Here is a 17,719-nt window from a genome sequence, read left to right as displayed (position 1 = left end):
TAAATATTACCTATTATTTATTATTATTGAGCTTCCAACCGAAACCTAGGAGAAACAATACTCATCATTTTATTTCTATTTTTAATTCATTTAAATATTATTGATTTTCCAAGTAAAAATTATTCAATAAAATCTGACTTGTCCAGAATGTTTAAGAAATTAATGTATTATAAATAGAAATTCTGATTAATTATTCATGTGAATGGTGTCACCTGATTAGTCCAAAATTACAACTAGTAAAGTGACAGAACATTAGTAGGCACTAATTTAACATTTATTGGATGACTCTACCAAGTGAATTATTAGTTTTTAAGAAACAAGAATTCAAAAACTAAGTTGAAGAAAACATTTCTTTTGTGACAAAGAAGACATTATCCTGATCTTGTAGGGTTTCAGGATAATTTGATCCTTAATTGTAATTTATAGTAGTCTGTTGTCTAAGCTAAGTGAAATTTTGAGGTAAATAGGAATCTAAAATATTAAAGAGTGACTTATAAATATAATGATTTATTAAAGAAGCATTTATTAAAGCCCAACTCCAAAGCAAGCAGCAGCTATGGAAATTCGAAATGATAAATAGGAATGGTTTCTTTTTTAAAAAAAATTTTTTTTTAAATTAAGTTTATTTATTTTGAGAAACACAGACAGTGTGAGTGGGGAAGGGGCAGAGAGAGAGAGAGAGAGAGAGAGAGAGAGAGAGAATTCCAAGCAGGCTCTGCACCATCAGTGCAGAGCAGGATGAGGGGCTTGAACTCATGAAACTGTGAGATTATGACCTGAGCCAAAACCAAGGGTTGGATGCTTAACCGAATGAGCCACGCAGGCACCCCTAAATGTTTTATTTTTTGAGAGAGAGAGTGCAAGCAGGGGAGGAGCAGAGGGGGAGCCGCGGGGACAGAGGATCCAAAGCAGGCTCCATACTGATAGCAGCGAGCCCTACTGTGGGGCTTGAACTCATGAACTGTGAGATCACAACCTGAGCCGAAGCTGGATGCTCAAGACTGAGCCACCCAGGCCGACCCAATAGGAGTGGTTTCTACTGAAGCTGTGCTCTGAGCCCACTGTGAATGTTTCAAAGTTCAGTGCACATAAAGCTTAAAAAATATGTAAAATGACTCATTTGCAGTCATGTACTGAAAACATTTAAAAAAGACACTGTATATTTCTTTTTGGATAGTAGGCTGAAGAAGTTGATGTGAGTGGGGATTCAGAAACAGGATCCTGCTATATATTCAAATTCAGATTAGCAGGATACTTAATTTCTAGAGTACATATGTAGGCAATTGACATATATAATGGTCCCCAAAACAGAATAATTAAAATCCACTTTTGTATAGTGAGAGCTAAAGGAAAATCTTCATGGTCAGGTATAGAAGACGCTACAAGACACAGCTATTAAAACAGTGAACCTAATTAGGAGAAGGAAGTTCCTAACTCCTACTTCTCAATGCTGACATGTTCATGTAGTTAACATTTCCCAAAAACAAGTTGGGCAATAACAGGTATGGAAGTCAGCTTGTTGCCAAGTTTCTATACTACACCCTGAACTTAAAATATCTTGGTACCTCTGAGGGTAGCTAAAGCAAACAAATGATGTTCCACTAAGCCAATGTGGGCCACAACCATATCAAACACATCTTTACATATAGTTTTGGTATCACAAGTCAGTTCCAGTCTCTGCCCACTCAGAAGCATTATGTTTACTTTTCTTCGGTTATCTTCATTCTTCCCTTTCTTGGTCTACAATTGAAAAAAAAAAAAGGAAGGACATCTATTAAAATGAATATTATAAGAATTTTAACTGCTTTTTAAAACAGTCATTACGGAAAATACTTTCTAAGAGTGACACAAATTGGTTTTATTACTTACAAGGATAGATCGTGGCAAATCCAAAGATATAAAGGGTTCAATCGTCATTTTCACAAACTCGGGGCCAAAGAAATTCTGCAAATCACATAGGTAGAATGAACAGTATTTACCATTTACTCTAGTGCTTTCCTTAAAGGGAAAATAATACAATAATAATATAAACAGAAGTTCTTCCTCAGTTTCATCTTCGACAGTGATGTCAAATGTAAAGCCTTGCTTCATACTGTTTTATAAGTTTTTCTTTTTTTGGCCTTTAGATAAACTCAGATGCTCAAACACAGTGGTAGTCTTAATTACCGATGTAATACAGTTATCAAGTTCATGATAAGGATTCGGTTTAGTACTGCTAATGTGTCAAGTGATTGAACACAGTTTCATTTGTTTTAGAGAGTGATATTTAAAGTATTCTAAAACAAATCACAGTTAAAGGACAACATGTACTTGTAATTACAAAATATACATATCTATTCATAATCATGTTTTTGGAACACTGTGACACTGTATCTTTTTTCTTTTTCTCTAAATAGTGACAACTAGGGATATTAAGGCATCAGTCTTTGTCCCCAACTGCTGCCTCTAGTGAGAAAACATTGTCTCAGAAGATGGGGGAGATGGGGGAGACAAAAGTGGAGTCCACACACTGCATTTACTGCTTTTTAATCTAGTCTTTTCCTTTACCTCTTGTATATCTAGAAGTTTTGCCAAGAGTGGATAACTAGTTGAGGAAACAACTTAAACTCTAGATGGGAGTAGGATTCAGAATAGACTGAAAGCTTATGTCCAAATGGACAAGGGCTATCTTGAGGCCAAAGACAACAGGTGGTGTGTGTGCATGCGTGTGTGCTCGCGTTAATGCACATGCATGTGTTTGCACTAATGAAGGTTACCAGAGTTTTATTGGTTTTTTTTTTTTTTTGGTTTCTTCTTTGGCTTCATGGTGTGGGAATTCTATCCAATTAACCAAGTGTGGAACATGTGACAGATACCATTTAAGTAAAACTTTAACATTAAGTGCCTGTTAATACTCAACGAACCAATTGGTAGGCCACATTTTAAACGAGAATAGAAATAGAGCAGAAAAGATGAAAATGGTCTGCCGTGGGAAACACAGAATCTAATACAGATCAACTAAGGCAACAGTATATAAACAAGTTAAAGTGTGTCTGCACCAAAAGTAACAGAAAAAAATTAAAGGGAAAGAATACCATTTATGAATCTCTAATGAGCCACAGTTCTGCATTAGAACTGTGCATATATATATACATATATATATATATATATGTATATATATATGCGCTCTTTATGCTTTATGCATGCCTTTAATTATTGGGGACCCGACTAAATTGTACAATATTCTGCCTAGTGCTTACTTTTGACAAAGGTATTGGTTCTAATCATAAATTGATGAGACCTCATTGAGTTTCTTCCTTTCAGCTTAAAATAAATTCAGTTATGTTTTATTAGAATCTAATAACTTTAAAATTGGATAATATCTTATAAAGTATGACCCAATACCACATTCTAAAAATTAGCATGAGTAAGGCACAAACTGGTTTAAAAATTGACCTAAAGTCATTTAACAGCATTATTAACAATAGAAACCAAGTCTTCGAATGTGTGGTTCAATGCAATTTTTACCCAATACTATTTCTTCTCCTTAGAAAACTATGACAGAAATTTGAATTCTCTCAACTCTAGGGCATACAAATGTGCTTTTAAGATAATTCTTTGAAATAAGCAACAAAAAACAAAACAGAATGGGGTAACACACTTTGTGCAGAGCTAAAAAGAAAAAAATTCACTCTAGATTTTATTACTTTTACTACTATTTATTTCATGTTTGAAGAGTTATTTGTGAAGGAACAATACAAAAAAAGATACTGCCTCAACCTATCAAATTTATGATGATAAAAAAATGACAGTATCCAGAGTAGGTAAGAATATCGCGAAAAGGCATGATCACAGGAAGCATAAATTGGTACAAACTTTTGAGGGGCAATTCGACAATACATATCAAATGTCCTAAAAGGTGTTGGCCTTTGACTTGGCTATTCTATTGGGAGGAAATTACCTGCAAAGATTTAGCTAAAGGGATGTTCATCGGAGCGTTGCTTACAATAGCAACAACAACAAATTAGAAATATTTTTCATGTCCAATAACTGGAAACTGATTGAAGAAATCACCATACATGATAAAGGCACATAATGGAGTATTTTACAGCCATTAACAATATTATAGAAGATGTTAAATGTTCAAGATATTTTACATGAGAGAATTGTTTATTTTGAGCTTATGTTTATAAAATTATATAGGACATATGTTGAAAGAAAAATATAAACTAACTGAACATTTAAAAAATCCTCCACTGATACAAGATGCAGATTTGTTCCTTTTGTCTTTGAATATTGTAATATAAAGATATGATACTTGGAACTAATGTGGTCATCTTTTGACTACAAAATAAATTGCTATCAAAATTCTGAAAATGGCAGAGCAGAAAGTCTGAATGCATTTCATAACATTCTTGAGCTTCTGAACCAACATTTAGTTCTCTATTCCTGATCTTGGTTTGTGGGATAATAAATTTCTTAATATTAAAAGATAATCTCCTACATTGCTGAATAAATCTAGGTGACTTTAAGGATCATGAATATACTTTTAAAATATACAGTTATTATAAATCCATTTAATGTTATTCTAAAAATGAAATCATGAAAACAGCTAAATATTTAACATCAACCAATATGATATTTAACACTAATAGATTAATATGGGATTTCAATTTCATCTACAGGCAACTTTAGGACACCTATAGAATTCAAAAAGTATTTTGCATACTATTTCCCTGTGAGACCAAGTTTATTTATTTTATTTTTTCCATAAATAAATTTTATTTATTTATTTATTTATTTATTTATTTATTTAATTTTTTTTAAATGAAATTTATTGTCAAATTGGTTTCCATACAACACCCAGTGCTCATCCCAAAAAATGCCCTCTTCAATACGCATCACCCACCCTCCCCTCCCTCCCACCCCCCATCAACCCTCAGTTTGTTCTCAGTTTTTAAGAGCCTGTGAGACCAAGTTTAAATGCAGTAATCTGAGAATTAACTTACCCTCAGTTTTCTTTGGGTCATGGCTGTTTCAAGGGCCATTTCTCTTAAGGGATCCCTGCTGATGTCAAGCATAGAGGCTTTGATTGTGTCTCCTGGATACAGGCTCAACCGAGACTGTCTAAGGGCCATTCTGGCTTGCAGCTGCATCATTTCTTCTTCTTGCCGTTTTAGCATAATCTCTTGATTAATTAAGTTGCCTTCAAGGGGTGTTTCATATTGTCTACTATATAGAAAAGAGAAAAGGGTTGGGAAGAAAATAATTATTTTAAGTCCAATCAAGGAAAAAAAAAACATGTTAAGTAAGGTATCAAGAATTTACACAGATTTTATTTTGTCATCTCAGAATAACCTGTGCAGTAACATTTCAATCCTACTTTTTTAATGTATCGATATAGTATGCTGCCCCATTTTCACTGGATAGATCTATATGTTCCACCTCTTCTCTGAACATTCTAGCATCCTCTGAACACTGCTTCCACTGCGATTCTCTTCAGATGGGGTTGTTTTATTCTCAGAGTCCTGTATGTACCACTGGGCCTGGAGATGGGATAGAGATTCCCCTTAATTCTTCTATCAGCTTCCTGACCCTTGTTGACCTACAACAGCCCCCAGCCTCCCTGAAGTACATGCTATGAAATCACTCAATCCACTGCTCTGCTTTGCTGTAGATATTTATTGTCCTATTGATCAACACTCCCTTATTCACTAAAGATTTAAGTGCCTGACTCAGTCCTCTTCTCCACCAGTGCTCCTGTCATCATTTAAGGTGGTGTCACATAGACTGAGGAGTCCTCCAGCACTCTGGCCTCCTCCACTTCTGCCAGCCATCTACTCCCATGGTCATGCTGCCTATAAACAATAACTGTCTATTTCTATCCTCCAATGGCCTCTCCATATAATCCCTTCTTTTTTTGTCTTTTTTCTTTTTCTTTTTAGCTCACTACTTCGAATACCCTTCTTCAAATAATTCATTGACTCCATCACTTTCTGTTATCTCTTTGCCCTTATCCTGCTTGAATTCCAAAGCCCATTATTAAAATCACCCCTTTGCAAACAATCTCAACTCTCCTGAAACTGCAGAACCATGCTGACTGATCTCATTGGGCTCTCAGCACTGCCTGGTAACTCATTTTCTTAGAGAACTATTTTATATCTTCTTCCTTCCCTTTTCTTTTCAAAGCTCAGATACTCTCTCCTTCTCTACTGATGACCTTTCCCCAGTTGTCTTGGTGAAATAATAAGCAATCAGGAAGTAACTTCCTCATCCTTCTACCACCAAACTTTCCACATCTACGTCCATATATTCTGCCTTCTCTTCTGTTACAGCGATGGATCTCCTGCACACTCACATGGGCCCAATACCTCTACTGTGCATAAAATTCCACCCCCTCTCCTACTCAAAGACTTTGCTCCTGCAATTATCCCCTCACATGCATTGTACACTATGTTATTTTCATTAGTATACAAAAATGATTACTATTTCCTACTCAGAACAGAAAATCCTCCTTTGGTTCTACAACCCCTTTTGGACTCTATCCCATTTTTTTTCCTGCTGTCTTTTAGAGTAAATCTCTTCAAATTATTTAAGCTTTATCTCTACTTCATCTCCCAGTCTCTTAGACTCAAACCAATGGTTTTAGTCCCTACTATTCCACCGAAGCAGTTCACAAAAATGACTGACCTCTATGCTGTCAAAGCCAAAAGATAGTTATCAATTTTCATTTTACTTGACCTCTAAGTGCCAAAAGATATAGTTGCTCAGTCCTTCCAATTCTTAAAACATTTCCCATTGGGAAGTCCATGCTCTTTTTATTTTCCTTCTACTTTAGTGGCTCTTCCTCCTTAGTCTCTTTTGCTGGCTCCTCCTTCGTTTATAATCTAGTGTTTAGACTACAACAGCCCTCAGCCCTCCAGATTTTCCAAGTCTCCATATATACTCCATACCTACATGATCTCATCTAATTACATGCCTTAATTACTTTACATTTTCCTATAACCCAGTCTCTCCTCTGAATTCTAATTCTATTTGCCTACGTGAGTGTTTTACTTGGATGTTAATATCCATCCTTAGGTTAATATGTCTCAAACCAGATTCTTGATATTTCTCCCCCATGTGGAAGCTTTTTTCAAACTGGTTGTTTACAACACAACTGGGAATCATTCTTGATTCCTCTATCTTGCAAATCCCATGTCCAATTGAGTAGCAAATCCTGTAGGCAGAACCTTGAAAATATCTGTATCTGAGTCTTCTCTATCACCAACATACTAGTCTGTGCTGTATCCATCCAAATGTACTACTATCACTGTCTAACTGGTCTCTTGCTCTAATCTGTTCTTCACAGAACAAAACAGAGTAATCCCATTAAAATGTAAATTAGATCTAGGTTTTCAAGCCATCCAATGGCATCCCATTAAACTTAGAATAACATCTAAAGTATTCACCTAAGTTTCTGAGGTCTGACATGATTTGGGTCCTGGTTACCACCCACTCTGCCCCCTTCACTCATCCTGCTGCACCCACACTGTCCTTCCTGTATTCCTCTAATAGTCTAACATGCAACACATCTCCCATACCTCTGCTTCCTCAAGGCCTCTACTTTTGTAATTTCTTTTGTCTGGAAGAAACCCTCTGCCTCCTGATATCTGCATAGTTCACACTGTCCCTTAAAATAGTTTTCTCTTCAAATGTAACCCTTTGGAGAGGACTTCTCTAATTGCCCAACCTATGTAAAATAGAACTTGGACATCACACCCCTGCACTCTCTATCCTTTTAGCCTGCCTTCTCTTTGTTTTTTTTTTTTAATGAAATTTTCAATGAAAAAAAATTTTATTATTGGGGCACCTGGGTGGCTCAGTGGTTAAGCATCCGACTGTTGATTTCGGCAGAGGTCATGATCTCATGGTTGTGAGATGGAGCCCCATGTGTCAGGTTCATGCTGGGTGTTGGAGCCTGCTAAAATTCTCTTTCTTCCTCCCTTTGCCCCTCCCCCGCTTGCATGTATCTGCTCTCCCTTAAACAATTTTTTAAATTATAAAAGTGTAGTTGATATACAGTGGTTTATTAGTTTCAGGTGAACAACATAGTGATGTGACAATTCTATATTATTCAATCTTACCACATTAAGTGTCATCACCATACAACATTATTACAATATTCCTAAGTATATCCCCAATCCTGTATTTTTCCTTTCTGTGACTTATTTATTTTATAACTGGAAGACCATACCTTTTAATCCTCTTTATCTAATCCTCCTTCATCCCTTCCCACTTTGGCAATTAACAGTTTGTTGATTAGTAAGTCTGTTTGTGTTTGTTCATTTGTTTTGATTTTTAGATTCCATATATAAGTGAAATCATATGGTATCTGTCTTTTATTTCACTCAGCATAATACCCTCTAGGTCCATCCATGTTGTCGCAAATGGCAAGATCTCATTCTCTTTTATGGCTGGGTAATATTTCATTGTGTGTGTGTGTGTGTATGAGAGATAGAGATAGAGAGAGAGAGAGAGAGAGTCTGTGTTTTCTTTACCTATTCATCTACTGATGGGCACTTGGGTTGCTTCCATCTTGGCTATTATAAATAATGTTGCAATAAACATATAGGTGCATATATGTTTTTAAATTTGATATTTTAATTTTCTTTGGGTACATATCCACTAGTGGAATTATTGAATCATATGATAGTTCCTTTTTAATTTTTTGAGGAACCTCCACACTGTTTTCCACAGTGGTTGCACCATTTTACATTCTTAGCAACTGTGCCTGAGGATTCCTTTTTCTCTATATCCTCGCCAATGCTTGTTTCTTATCTTTTTGATTTTAGCCATTCTAACAGGTATGAGATGATATGCACTGTGGTTTTTAAATTGGATTATTTGGCTTTTTTTGGGGGGAGGGTTGAGTTGTATAATTTCTTTATATTTTAGCCATGATCCCTTATCAGATATTTTCATATAAATATTTTCTCCCATTCAGTAGGTTGACTTTTCATTTTGTTTATGGTTTCCTTCTATGTGCACTCTCTATCCCCTTAGCATGCTTCATTTTTCTTCAAAGCACCATCATTATCTGATTTTTTTTTTTTTTTATGGTCTTGTTCATGGCTTTATCTACAGTACCTAAAAGTTGCCAGTACATGGTAGGTTCACAGGAATCATTTCTTGAGCAAATGACAGAATATAATATTATGGCTCTCTCACTTAAGGGGGTCAAGTATAATAATAAGAATTTGAATCTAGACATTTTAACTCACACCTGTTATTTTCATCAACTATATTGGCCTTCTTGTTCAAATTATTTTATACCACAGCTACAAACAGGTAGCCAAAATGACTAATTATCATTTAATCTCTCTCAACACAATATCTGGTTGAAGTTCCTATAAAGGCTAAAAAGTTTGAGACCAAAAAAAAAAAAAAAAAACAAAACCAAAAAAAACAACAAAAAACCCAAAATACAACAAAAATAAAGACAAAGCAAACAAAAGAACAAAACTAAGAAAATCTGGATCATTTAGGAATGAATAAACAGGTTGTTTTAAGTCAGAAAAACAGGCTACCATGTCAAGCAAATAGGTTCAGAAGCCATGGGAATTGTACTACGTATAAACTGAACTTTGTAAGTTAACACAGAAAAAACTTAGAGATGTTCTTTGGAAAATAGCTTTGAATATCCTTTTTGGTCACTGAAAGACACTTTTGATAACTCAGAATCAAAAAATTCCTCATTCTGCTGCATCTGACTCATAGTTTCCTGTTAATTTCCCCCCACCCTTTACGATACAAATCAATAGACTGCCTGGATCTGTTTTTCCATTTAATTCTAGCTAAAGGGAATGGAAATTTTTATAAAGAAGCATGCAACATGTCAAAATACAACACTATTTATAGATCTCACAAATATATGACCTAAAGAACAAAACAGGACCTCCTAATTGTGTGCCAGCATGCTAAGGATGTTATCAGAAACCTTTGTATACATTCAGAAAATTCTGTGCTTGAATAAGGAATTTAGAGTATTTTAGTTAATGTGTTTTCCTGTGGGCAGAAAAAGAGGGTGAGACTTGTCTAAAAGAAGTTGAGTTTAGCATATTACATCAAGTTTAATATATACAGACTTAACAATCTACTTCTTGAAATATTTTTTATTATGTTTTCATCTAATGGAGATGCTATGGATGCTACATGGAGTTTTTTTCTCCTCTTAAAGTATGAACTAAAAGATAGTTTATCATTAGAACACAATTTTATAAGCTAAAGTGGCCTTAAAATTAACATCCCCTAAAAATAAAATCAGTCAGAACTAAGGTTCTCTCATAATCTTTTGAGGTAACTCACCAAGAAAATTGAAATAAGGCTCACAAAATGACTTAATTTTATTTGGAGGAATATATTTTTAAATAACTAACAAATGAACTATAAAATCAATTAATTTTTAAATCATAAGCTTAATAATTCTCCTATTGTTATCTTTACTCATGCTTTTCATCAACCTAAAGGGCATCATACTATTAATATAAATTTTCTCCAAATTAAATATATAGATAGGAGTGACTCCCTCAATTCATCATAGAGCTTAGTGCATTTCAATATTTGCTTCTTACTGCTGTTCATCTCCAAATGCTTTTGTGTCTTTAAGAAAATGTATAATACCAAACATAAATCTTTTTGTCTCTTACCTCTTTGTTCAAAATTACTAAGTTGGGGTCTCACCACATTGGGGTCTTATTAATATAAAATTCTATTATGCAAATATAACACAGCTTTAGGTAAATGAATACTTATTAGAGCTTTCCTCAAAGTAAATAAAGTATCATGGACTATCTTAAAAAAGCATAAGAGAGAAGAGAAAAAGACATAAATTTAATAAAAAATGGAATGCTGAAAGGAATTACTTTAGTGCAATGTAATTAATTGCTTGGATTCTAAACCCTAGATAAATTGTCTGCTTTAATCACATGGCTAGGGTTACCTGGTCTATTAATAGTTTACGGGTGTGAAACAGTGTCTACCAGAATTAATTAGCTTACGGGCAAGTTTCTGTTAATCTCCAAATGATTCTTTTGTATATGGTGGCACTTGAACTAAACGAACTGAGGTATCAAATTTAAAAGGATTTGCATGGTTTCTAAGTAAATTCTAAAGCAACCTTTTTATAAATTTCAAATTAATGTTTAACATTAACAATATGCTTTATTCATGTAAGGGAACTGTGCACACGTGAAAAGGATACACAGCAATATATTCACTACTGGTTTGACACTTTTTGCTTTAAACAAAGTAAATCAATATACAGCTATGATACTATCATCCTAAGCCCAACACATGAATAATACCTAACATCTTATTAGAAAGTCGACCATTTCAGTATGAAAATGAACTCTAAACAGCCCAAACTGAACTTAAAAAAAAACACAAGTTAAAAAAACAAAAACAAAAACAAAAAAACACAAGTTAACCTCTTGTAAGCCAGTAAATATGTAGTGAATAATTAACTTTTTACATAATAGGTTATTTAGTAGTAACCTATTCATTATTCATTCAACAAATAATACTCCCTGAAAATCTGCTTGTGGAGCCTATTCAACCTTTCAAAAGAGAAATTATTGTCTTAGAAATCAAGGTTTACTATCTTCTCACAGATGCTTAATGCCATGCCTTCTGAACTTCCTGTTAAGAAATGATTTTATATTCATATTAACAATTTTAATTTCAAACACAGACTAAAAATAATCAGAGCCAATTCTAATTTTAAAAGATGCAACAACTCAAACTACTACAATGTCTTTCACATAATTAAATGAATTTCCAAGAATTAAAACGAGGAGGGAAAGGGAAAATGGAGAAAATAGAGAAAAAAAGGATAATTTTCAAAAATTCTCCTTGATTCTAATAAAGAAAAAAAACCCACGTGTCACTGGAAATATATTACTATTTTTCCTATCACATACCTTGGTCTCTGTGATGGGCCTTGACCTGGGGTTTCATCCAGCCCTGGGAGACCACTGTTGGACTCAAACCTTTTTGAAGCTTCACTTTTCTGTACTAAAGAATGAAAAAAAATAACACAGGTAATAAAAATATAAAGTAACTTATTTAAAACTAAAGCACTGAGCAGATACATAAGATAATTTTTACAAATTATATTCATACCACCAAATTAATGATATAATGTCATTAAACTCTTCAGAGGTAAGTTATTTTTGAAGACAGTGAATTATTTCCTATTATGAAAATGACTATATTGTTATTTGATGAAACTGCTATTAAGTTCCTATAATACTGTTAACATGAGTAACTGGCAGCTTTTTATAATTTTTAAATTTCATATAAAATTATTCTTTTGATACCTTATATCTTAACACTACTGAATAAGAAGAACATTCATGGATTCAAAAAAAAATTTTTTTTTTAACGTTTATTTATTTTTGAGACAGAGAGAGACAGAGCATGAACGGGGGAGGGTCAGAGAGAGGGAGATACAGAATCTGAAACAGGTTCCAGGCTCTGAGCTGTCAGCACAGAGCCCGACGCGGGGCTCGAACTCATGGACTGCAAGATCATGACCTGAGCCAAAGTCGTACGCTCAACTGACTGAGCCACCCAGGTGCCCCTGAAAATTCATGGATTCTTAAAAACATTTTGGTAATTCAGATGCCTCTCACCTTGTCGGAAATCTGATTCAGAGGAAATAATAGATGGACTTTCACTGGAAGTACTAAAGATGTCACTGTGGTAAGTTTTATATCTTCGAATTGGTTCTAAAAGAATTAAAAGAAAAACATTAGAAAGCAAATCCGTTTCTGTTCCACACAAATCAGATATTGCATTTACTCTTATGAGACTAGAACATTTTATGTATTGCTTTAAATTTACCAATTGCTGGATGATAAACAACGTGATTCCAATTTTGAGGCAGGTTAGCATACTGGTTAAGAACCTGGACTCTGACACCAGATTGCCTGGGTTTGAATCTCAGCTCACTACTTTCCAAGTGTGTGACACCTTAAGAAGGTAACTGAAGCTTCCTGTGACTCATCTTCAGCTGAAAAGGGGGTATAATAATAGTGTACACCTAGTAGTGTTGTTGCGAGCATCAGATGAAGTGATATATGCAAAGCTCTTAGAACACAGTGGATGTTATATAAACATCATCATTAAGCAGTTTTTGAAAGGTCACTATGTGTAATTCTCTGTGTTACATGCTATAAAGGAATAGAAAACCCAAAGACACAGTCCCAAGCTCAAATAATTTAAAATGTTTAAGGACAAAAATACTTAATTGAAGACAGGATGTTTAGATCTACCAGAATGAGATGAATAAGCACTGGGAGTGTGTGTGTGTGTGGGGGTACTTTGTGGGGTTGTGCAATGTGTGCCCTGTAAAAGGTGGGTAGGACCACATTAAAATAAAAATTCTATCTTCTAAATGTTTCTAATTCATTTCTCTTCTTCATACTCACAGTCATAGATCACTATTCATCTCATGTCTAGACTACTTCATGTATCCTAGATTCCCTCTTCTGCAATCTTACCCATTTCATATTATGATTCACATTACAGAGAGTGAACTTTCCAGAAATAAAAATCTGGGCATATTGCTATCATCTCTTAAAGTTTCAAAATACAGTTTATAAACTCCTTAGCTTGATATTCAAAGCCTTTAACAACCTGGTCTCTGACTACATTTATAGCAGTGGCTCTTCATATTGTGAAGTCACAGATACACTTGTTAGAATTAGATGGAAACTACAAACCTCTCTCCACCCACTCCCCAAAACATACAAAAATACATTTAAATAGGGCTTTAAAAACTCAATGTAAAAAAAAAATCGACTGAATGAGTTATCTGAATCTTTGTGGCAGATTGGAACGTCTGAGCACGATGTTAATCAGTGGATAATAAGCCTGCAGATTGGGAAAGACTGAAATTGCAAATGATAGTGGGGAAAATTGATGAAAAAATGTGCTGAAGGAGACAGGAAATGGAAAAACACCCCAACATACATGGATGGTCAGTTTGGCAAGGAGGAAGAACCTTTTCTTCATAAGAGAAAGAAATGATGAACAGGGAAAGAGTGAAAATATAGAAGGAATCCAGGATACTCATATCAGAAGTTGCCTTACTCCTGGTAATGAAAAAGTGCATTACTCCTGGGAATCAGTGGCCGGGAGCTTCAGAAGAGTAAAGAAATTCTGCTATGAAGAATTTACTGATAAGAGTCAGTAAAAACCACATGACACCCTTTATATAGCCATGAAAGTATAGATTAGGCTAGAATGCATGAATTTTATTGGAACCAATCAGAATGGTTTTGTGGCTTTTTCTTGGCAATAGAGAAGGAAAACCATGGGAAACTCCTGGAACTGAGGGGAGACATGGGATGTATGACAGCACACAATGGAGACATGTAGGAATTCTTTTTTTACTAGTTTGCAAGCTTGAGAACAGGAACTTTGCAGAATGAATTATTCCTGTGCTGCAAGGTGTTCACTAGAGATTGTTGAAGGAAAAAGAGATGGATAAATGAATGAAATAGTCAAATGGCATCACAGAACCAGGACGGAAATGATGTGCTGGCAGGATCGGGAGGTCATGCTGAGGCAAAACTTTAAAGTGAGAGGAGTAGAAGTAAAAATGGTCGTGGGCTTGATGGAGATGAAGTTGCACATTGCTCTTGTGCCAATGTTTTCCTGGAACAGTAGGCATAATATAGAAGACCCCTACTTTGTTTAGCTTTATACACACTGAAAATGAGTATTAAATAATACTATAATTAGTGGAAAGGGTTTTAGGGTTGAAAATCCAAATATTTACCAGTGCTTCTAAAAAATGATTCCATTCTACCACAAGGAAGTCTTACAGTAAATAAGATAATTTTTAAAAAACTCCTCTGGTTTAAGATAAATGTGATTTGAAAAGATTGTAGAAGACATCAAACAATGGTTTTGTTTAATTCTATTTAAATGTAATGAACATAGTTAAATGGTTACTTAAGAAGAACTGCTATTTTCAAGGGGCACTGACAAGCTTTTTGTTGTATTGTTATAGAATCCCCATGTTAAACTTCTGAGGGATTTTTCCAAGGTAACTTGAACAAATTACAAACCTGGCATTGCGATGTACACAGCACAGTAAATAGAACGAACAAGGCCAAGGAGTGGACTCAGAAGTACAGAGGCAATACTGTTTTTACTTTACAAAGAAAAATACAAAGTTGCAATATGCCTACTTAGTAGATAGAGAACTTCAGTCACTTAGATGTTATGCCATACAATAACAATTTCATACCCCACATTGAATGAATTTATTGTTTTATAACTATTTCTGCCAAGTGGCTGTAGGACAGCAAATACATCTTAATTAAAATTTCCATTCTTTGGTGGTGCTTTATAATTGTTCTTATATTATTTCATGTGTCCATATTCCTTTTCCTTTTTATAATTCTTGGGTTCCTTGTGTGAGACAAATTAATACAATGTTGATTATCCCCTCCTAAAAGTATAACAACAAATCATTTCCCCTTGATGAGGTATTGGTCTGCAAATGTTATCAGCACCACATGTTCGGGGGAGGGTGGGCACTGCCTTATGATCCTTTATTGCTTTATAGTAATGGGGCACTAGCACTTCAGAAACATGCGATCGATGGCTAGTTTTGCAGCACTACTAGGGGATGGGAAGACTTCCTTGTTTTCTTCTAGGACTGGGGTGGGAATGGGGAGCCTATGTTAATTAGAGTGTAGGAATCTCTTTTGTAAGCTTCTCATTCTGGAATGTATCTTTTATAATGCTGCTAGCCATGTTCCTTTCATGTAATGGCATGGCCAGATTCAAGTTCCAGGCAACATTCACTACTCAGTCATGCTTATGAGAAAGGCTAGCCTTTGTAAATATAGGCTTTCTATTTCTGAATTAAATAATAAATTCAATCATTTCAGGAATTATTATAAAATTCACTACAAACATAAATTATTACAAACATATTCTTTACCAAGAGTATATCTTGCATTGGTGTATATGGAGAGGCACATTTTGCATGCTTACAAATCACATGATCTGATAGGAACATGGCTTGGCTTTCTGAGACAACCTACTTGAAGGCAACCTACTTGAAGGCAGCTTTCATCCTCTATTCTGATCTGCAGAAGAAGGTTAATCCCTAATTATCCATGAGGTGTCCTAACATTATTGACAACTTTCTTTTTGAAGGATCCAGATACCACAGACATGTTTTCTATCTATATTTAAATGTATAATTTAAGCACTTTAGATTTGTCCTAGATCTCAGGAATGTGGTATTAACTGAATGATTAAAAAAGAAAAAAAAACCCCAGCTTTTTTATTGTGAAAACTTCTACACAGACACAAAAACAGAGAGTATAATAAATCATCACATACCCAGATCAATACAACCTGGTGATTGTTATTTTAATTAAAAAGTGTCAGACTATGTTTTTAAACAAAGAAATGCTCCTAAGTATTTATATAGTATACTACAAAGTTTTATGAATGCCAACATTCTTGAATGATGTGCAATGGACCTATTAAGAATATTCAAGACATTCAGATGGCTAACAGACACATGAAAAGATGCTCAACATCACTCATCATCAGGGAAATACAAATCAAAACTACGATGAGATACCACCACCTCACACTTGTCAGAATGGCTAAAATTAACAACACAAGAAACAACAGGTGTTGGTGAGGATGCAGAGAAAGAGGAACGCTCTTGCACTGTTGGTGGGAATGCAAACTGATGCAGCCGCTCTTAGGAAGAGTATGGAGGTTCCTCAAATAACTAAAAATAGAACAATCCAGCAATTGCACTATTAGTTATTTACTTAAAGGATACAAAAATACAGATTTGAAGGGGTACATGCACCCTATCAACATATAGGGGTACATGATAGCAGCACTATCAACAATAGCCAAACTATGGAAAGAGCCCAAATGTTCATCAATTGATGAATGGATAAAGATGTCATGTACACACACACACACACACACACACACACACACACACACACGTATACACACACACAATGGAATCTTACTCAGCCATCAAAAACAATGAAATCTTCCCATTTGCAATGATGTGGATGGAGCTAGAATGTATTATGCTAAATGGGATAAACCAATCAGAAAAAGACAAATACCATATGATTTCACTCATATGTGGAATTTAAGAAACAAAATAGATGACTGGGAAGGTGGGGGATGGAAAGAGGAGATAGGGAAACAAACCACGAGAGACTCTTAACAATAGTGAACAAACTTGATGGAGGGAGGTGGGTGACAGGGGGGCTACATGGGTGATGGGCATTAAGGAGGGTACTTGTGATGGGCACTGGGTGTTGTGTGTAAGTGATGAATGACTGAATTCTCCTACTGAAACCAATATTGCACTGTATGTTAACTAAAATTTAAATTAAGAAAACCAAATAGGCATTTTATAAAATGTACATATGGCCACTTTCATTGAAATATAGCAAAAGTTTAAGCCTTCACCATTATAATTGCAGAACTATATTTGGCTTTTGTGGGATAAAAATTAGATTAATTTGTTGGTTTGCAAATTTCTCAGTAAACATTTAAATGAAACCTATACTGAACAAATCAGTGTACCAGGGTCCATTTAGGGTCATGATTATTCCTCATTTTACTGATTTCCTTCTCTTTGATTCCCTATGAGTACTTAGTTTTTAGATGTGGAAAATGAAGTTTT

At 34.8% G+C, this 17,719-nt stretch overlaps 1 protein-coding gene across 7 annotated transcripts in view; it reads right to left on the bottom strand.

The window, feature by feature from the left end:
* PTPN13 (protein tyrosine phosphatase non-receptor type 13) overlaps positions 1-17,719 on the bottom strand; it is a 231,141-nt gene that overhangs the window by 74,449 nt on the left and 138,973 nt on the right. For all 7 annotated transcript variants that reach the window (XM_078445941.2, XM_060655667.3, XM_060655665.2 and 4 more), the window contains 5 exons: positions 12,654-12,749; positions 11,940-12,033; positions 4,989-5,211; positions 1,870-1,944; positions 1,566-1,740 (listed from right to left, as the gene is read on the bottom strand). In XM_078445941.2, coding sequence (XP_078302067.1) covers positions 1,566-1,740; positions 1,870-1,944; positions 4,989-5,211; positions 11,940-12,033; positions 12,654-12,749 — 663 coding nt within the window. The remainder of the gene's footprint in view (positions 1-1,565; positions 1,741-1,869; positions 1,945-4,988; positions 5,212-11,939; positions 12,034-12,653; positions 12,750-17,719) is intronic.

The sequence above is a fragment of the Panthera onca genome, chromosome B1, assembly GCF_046562875.1.
Source record: "Panthera onca isolate mPanOnc1 chromosome B1, mPanOnc1 haplotype 2, whole genome shotgun sequence".
NCBI classification, from domain to species: domain Eukaryota; kingdom Metazoa; phylum Chordata; class Mammalia; order Carnivora; family Felidae; genus Panthera; species Panthera onca.
The sequence above is the reverse complement of the archived record's forward strand: the minus strand, read 5'-3'. Positions and strand labels throughout refer to the sequence as shown.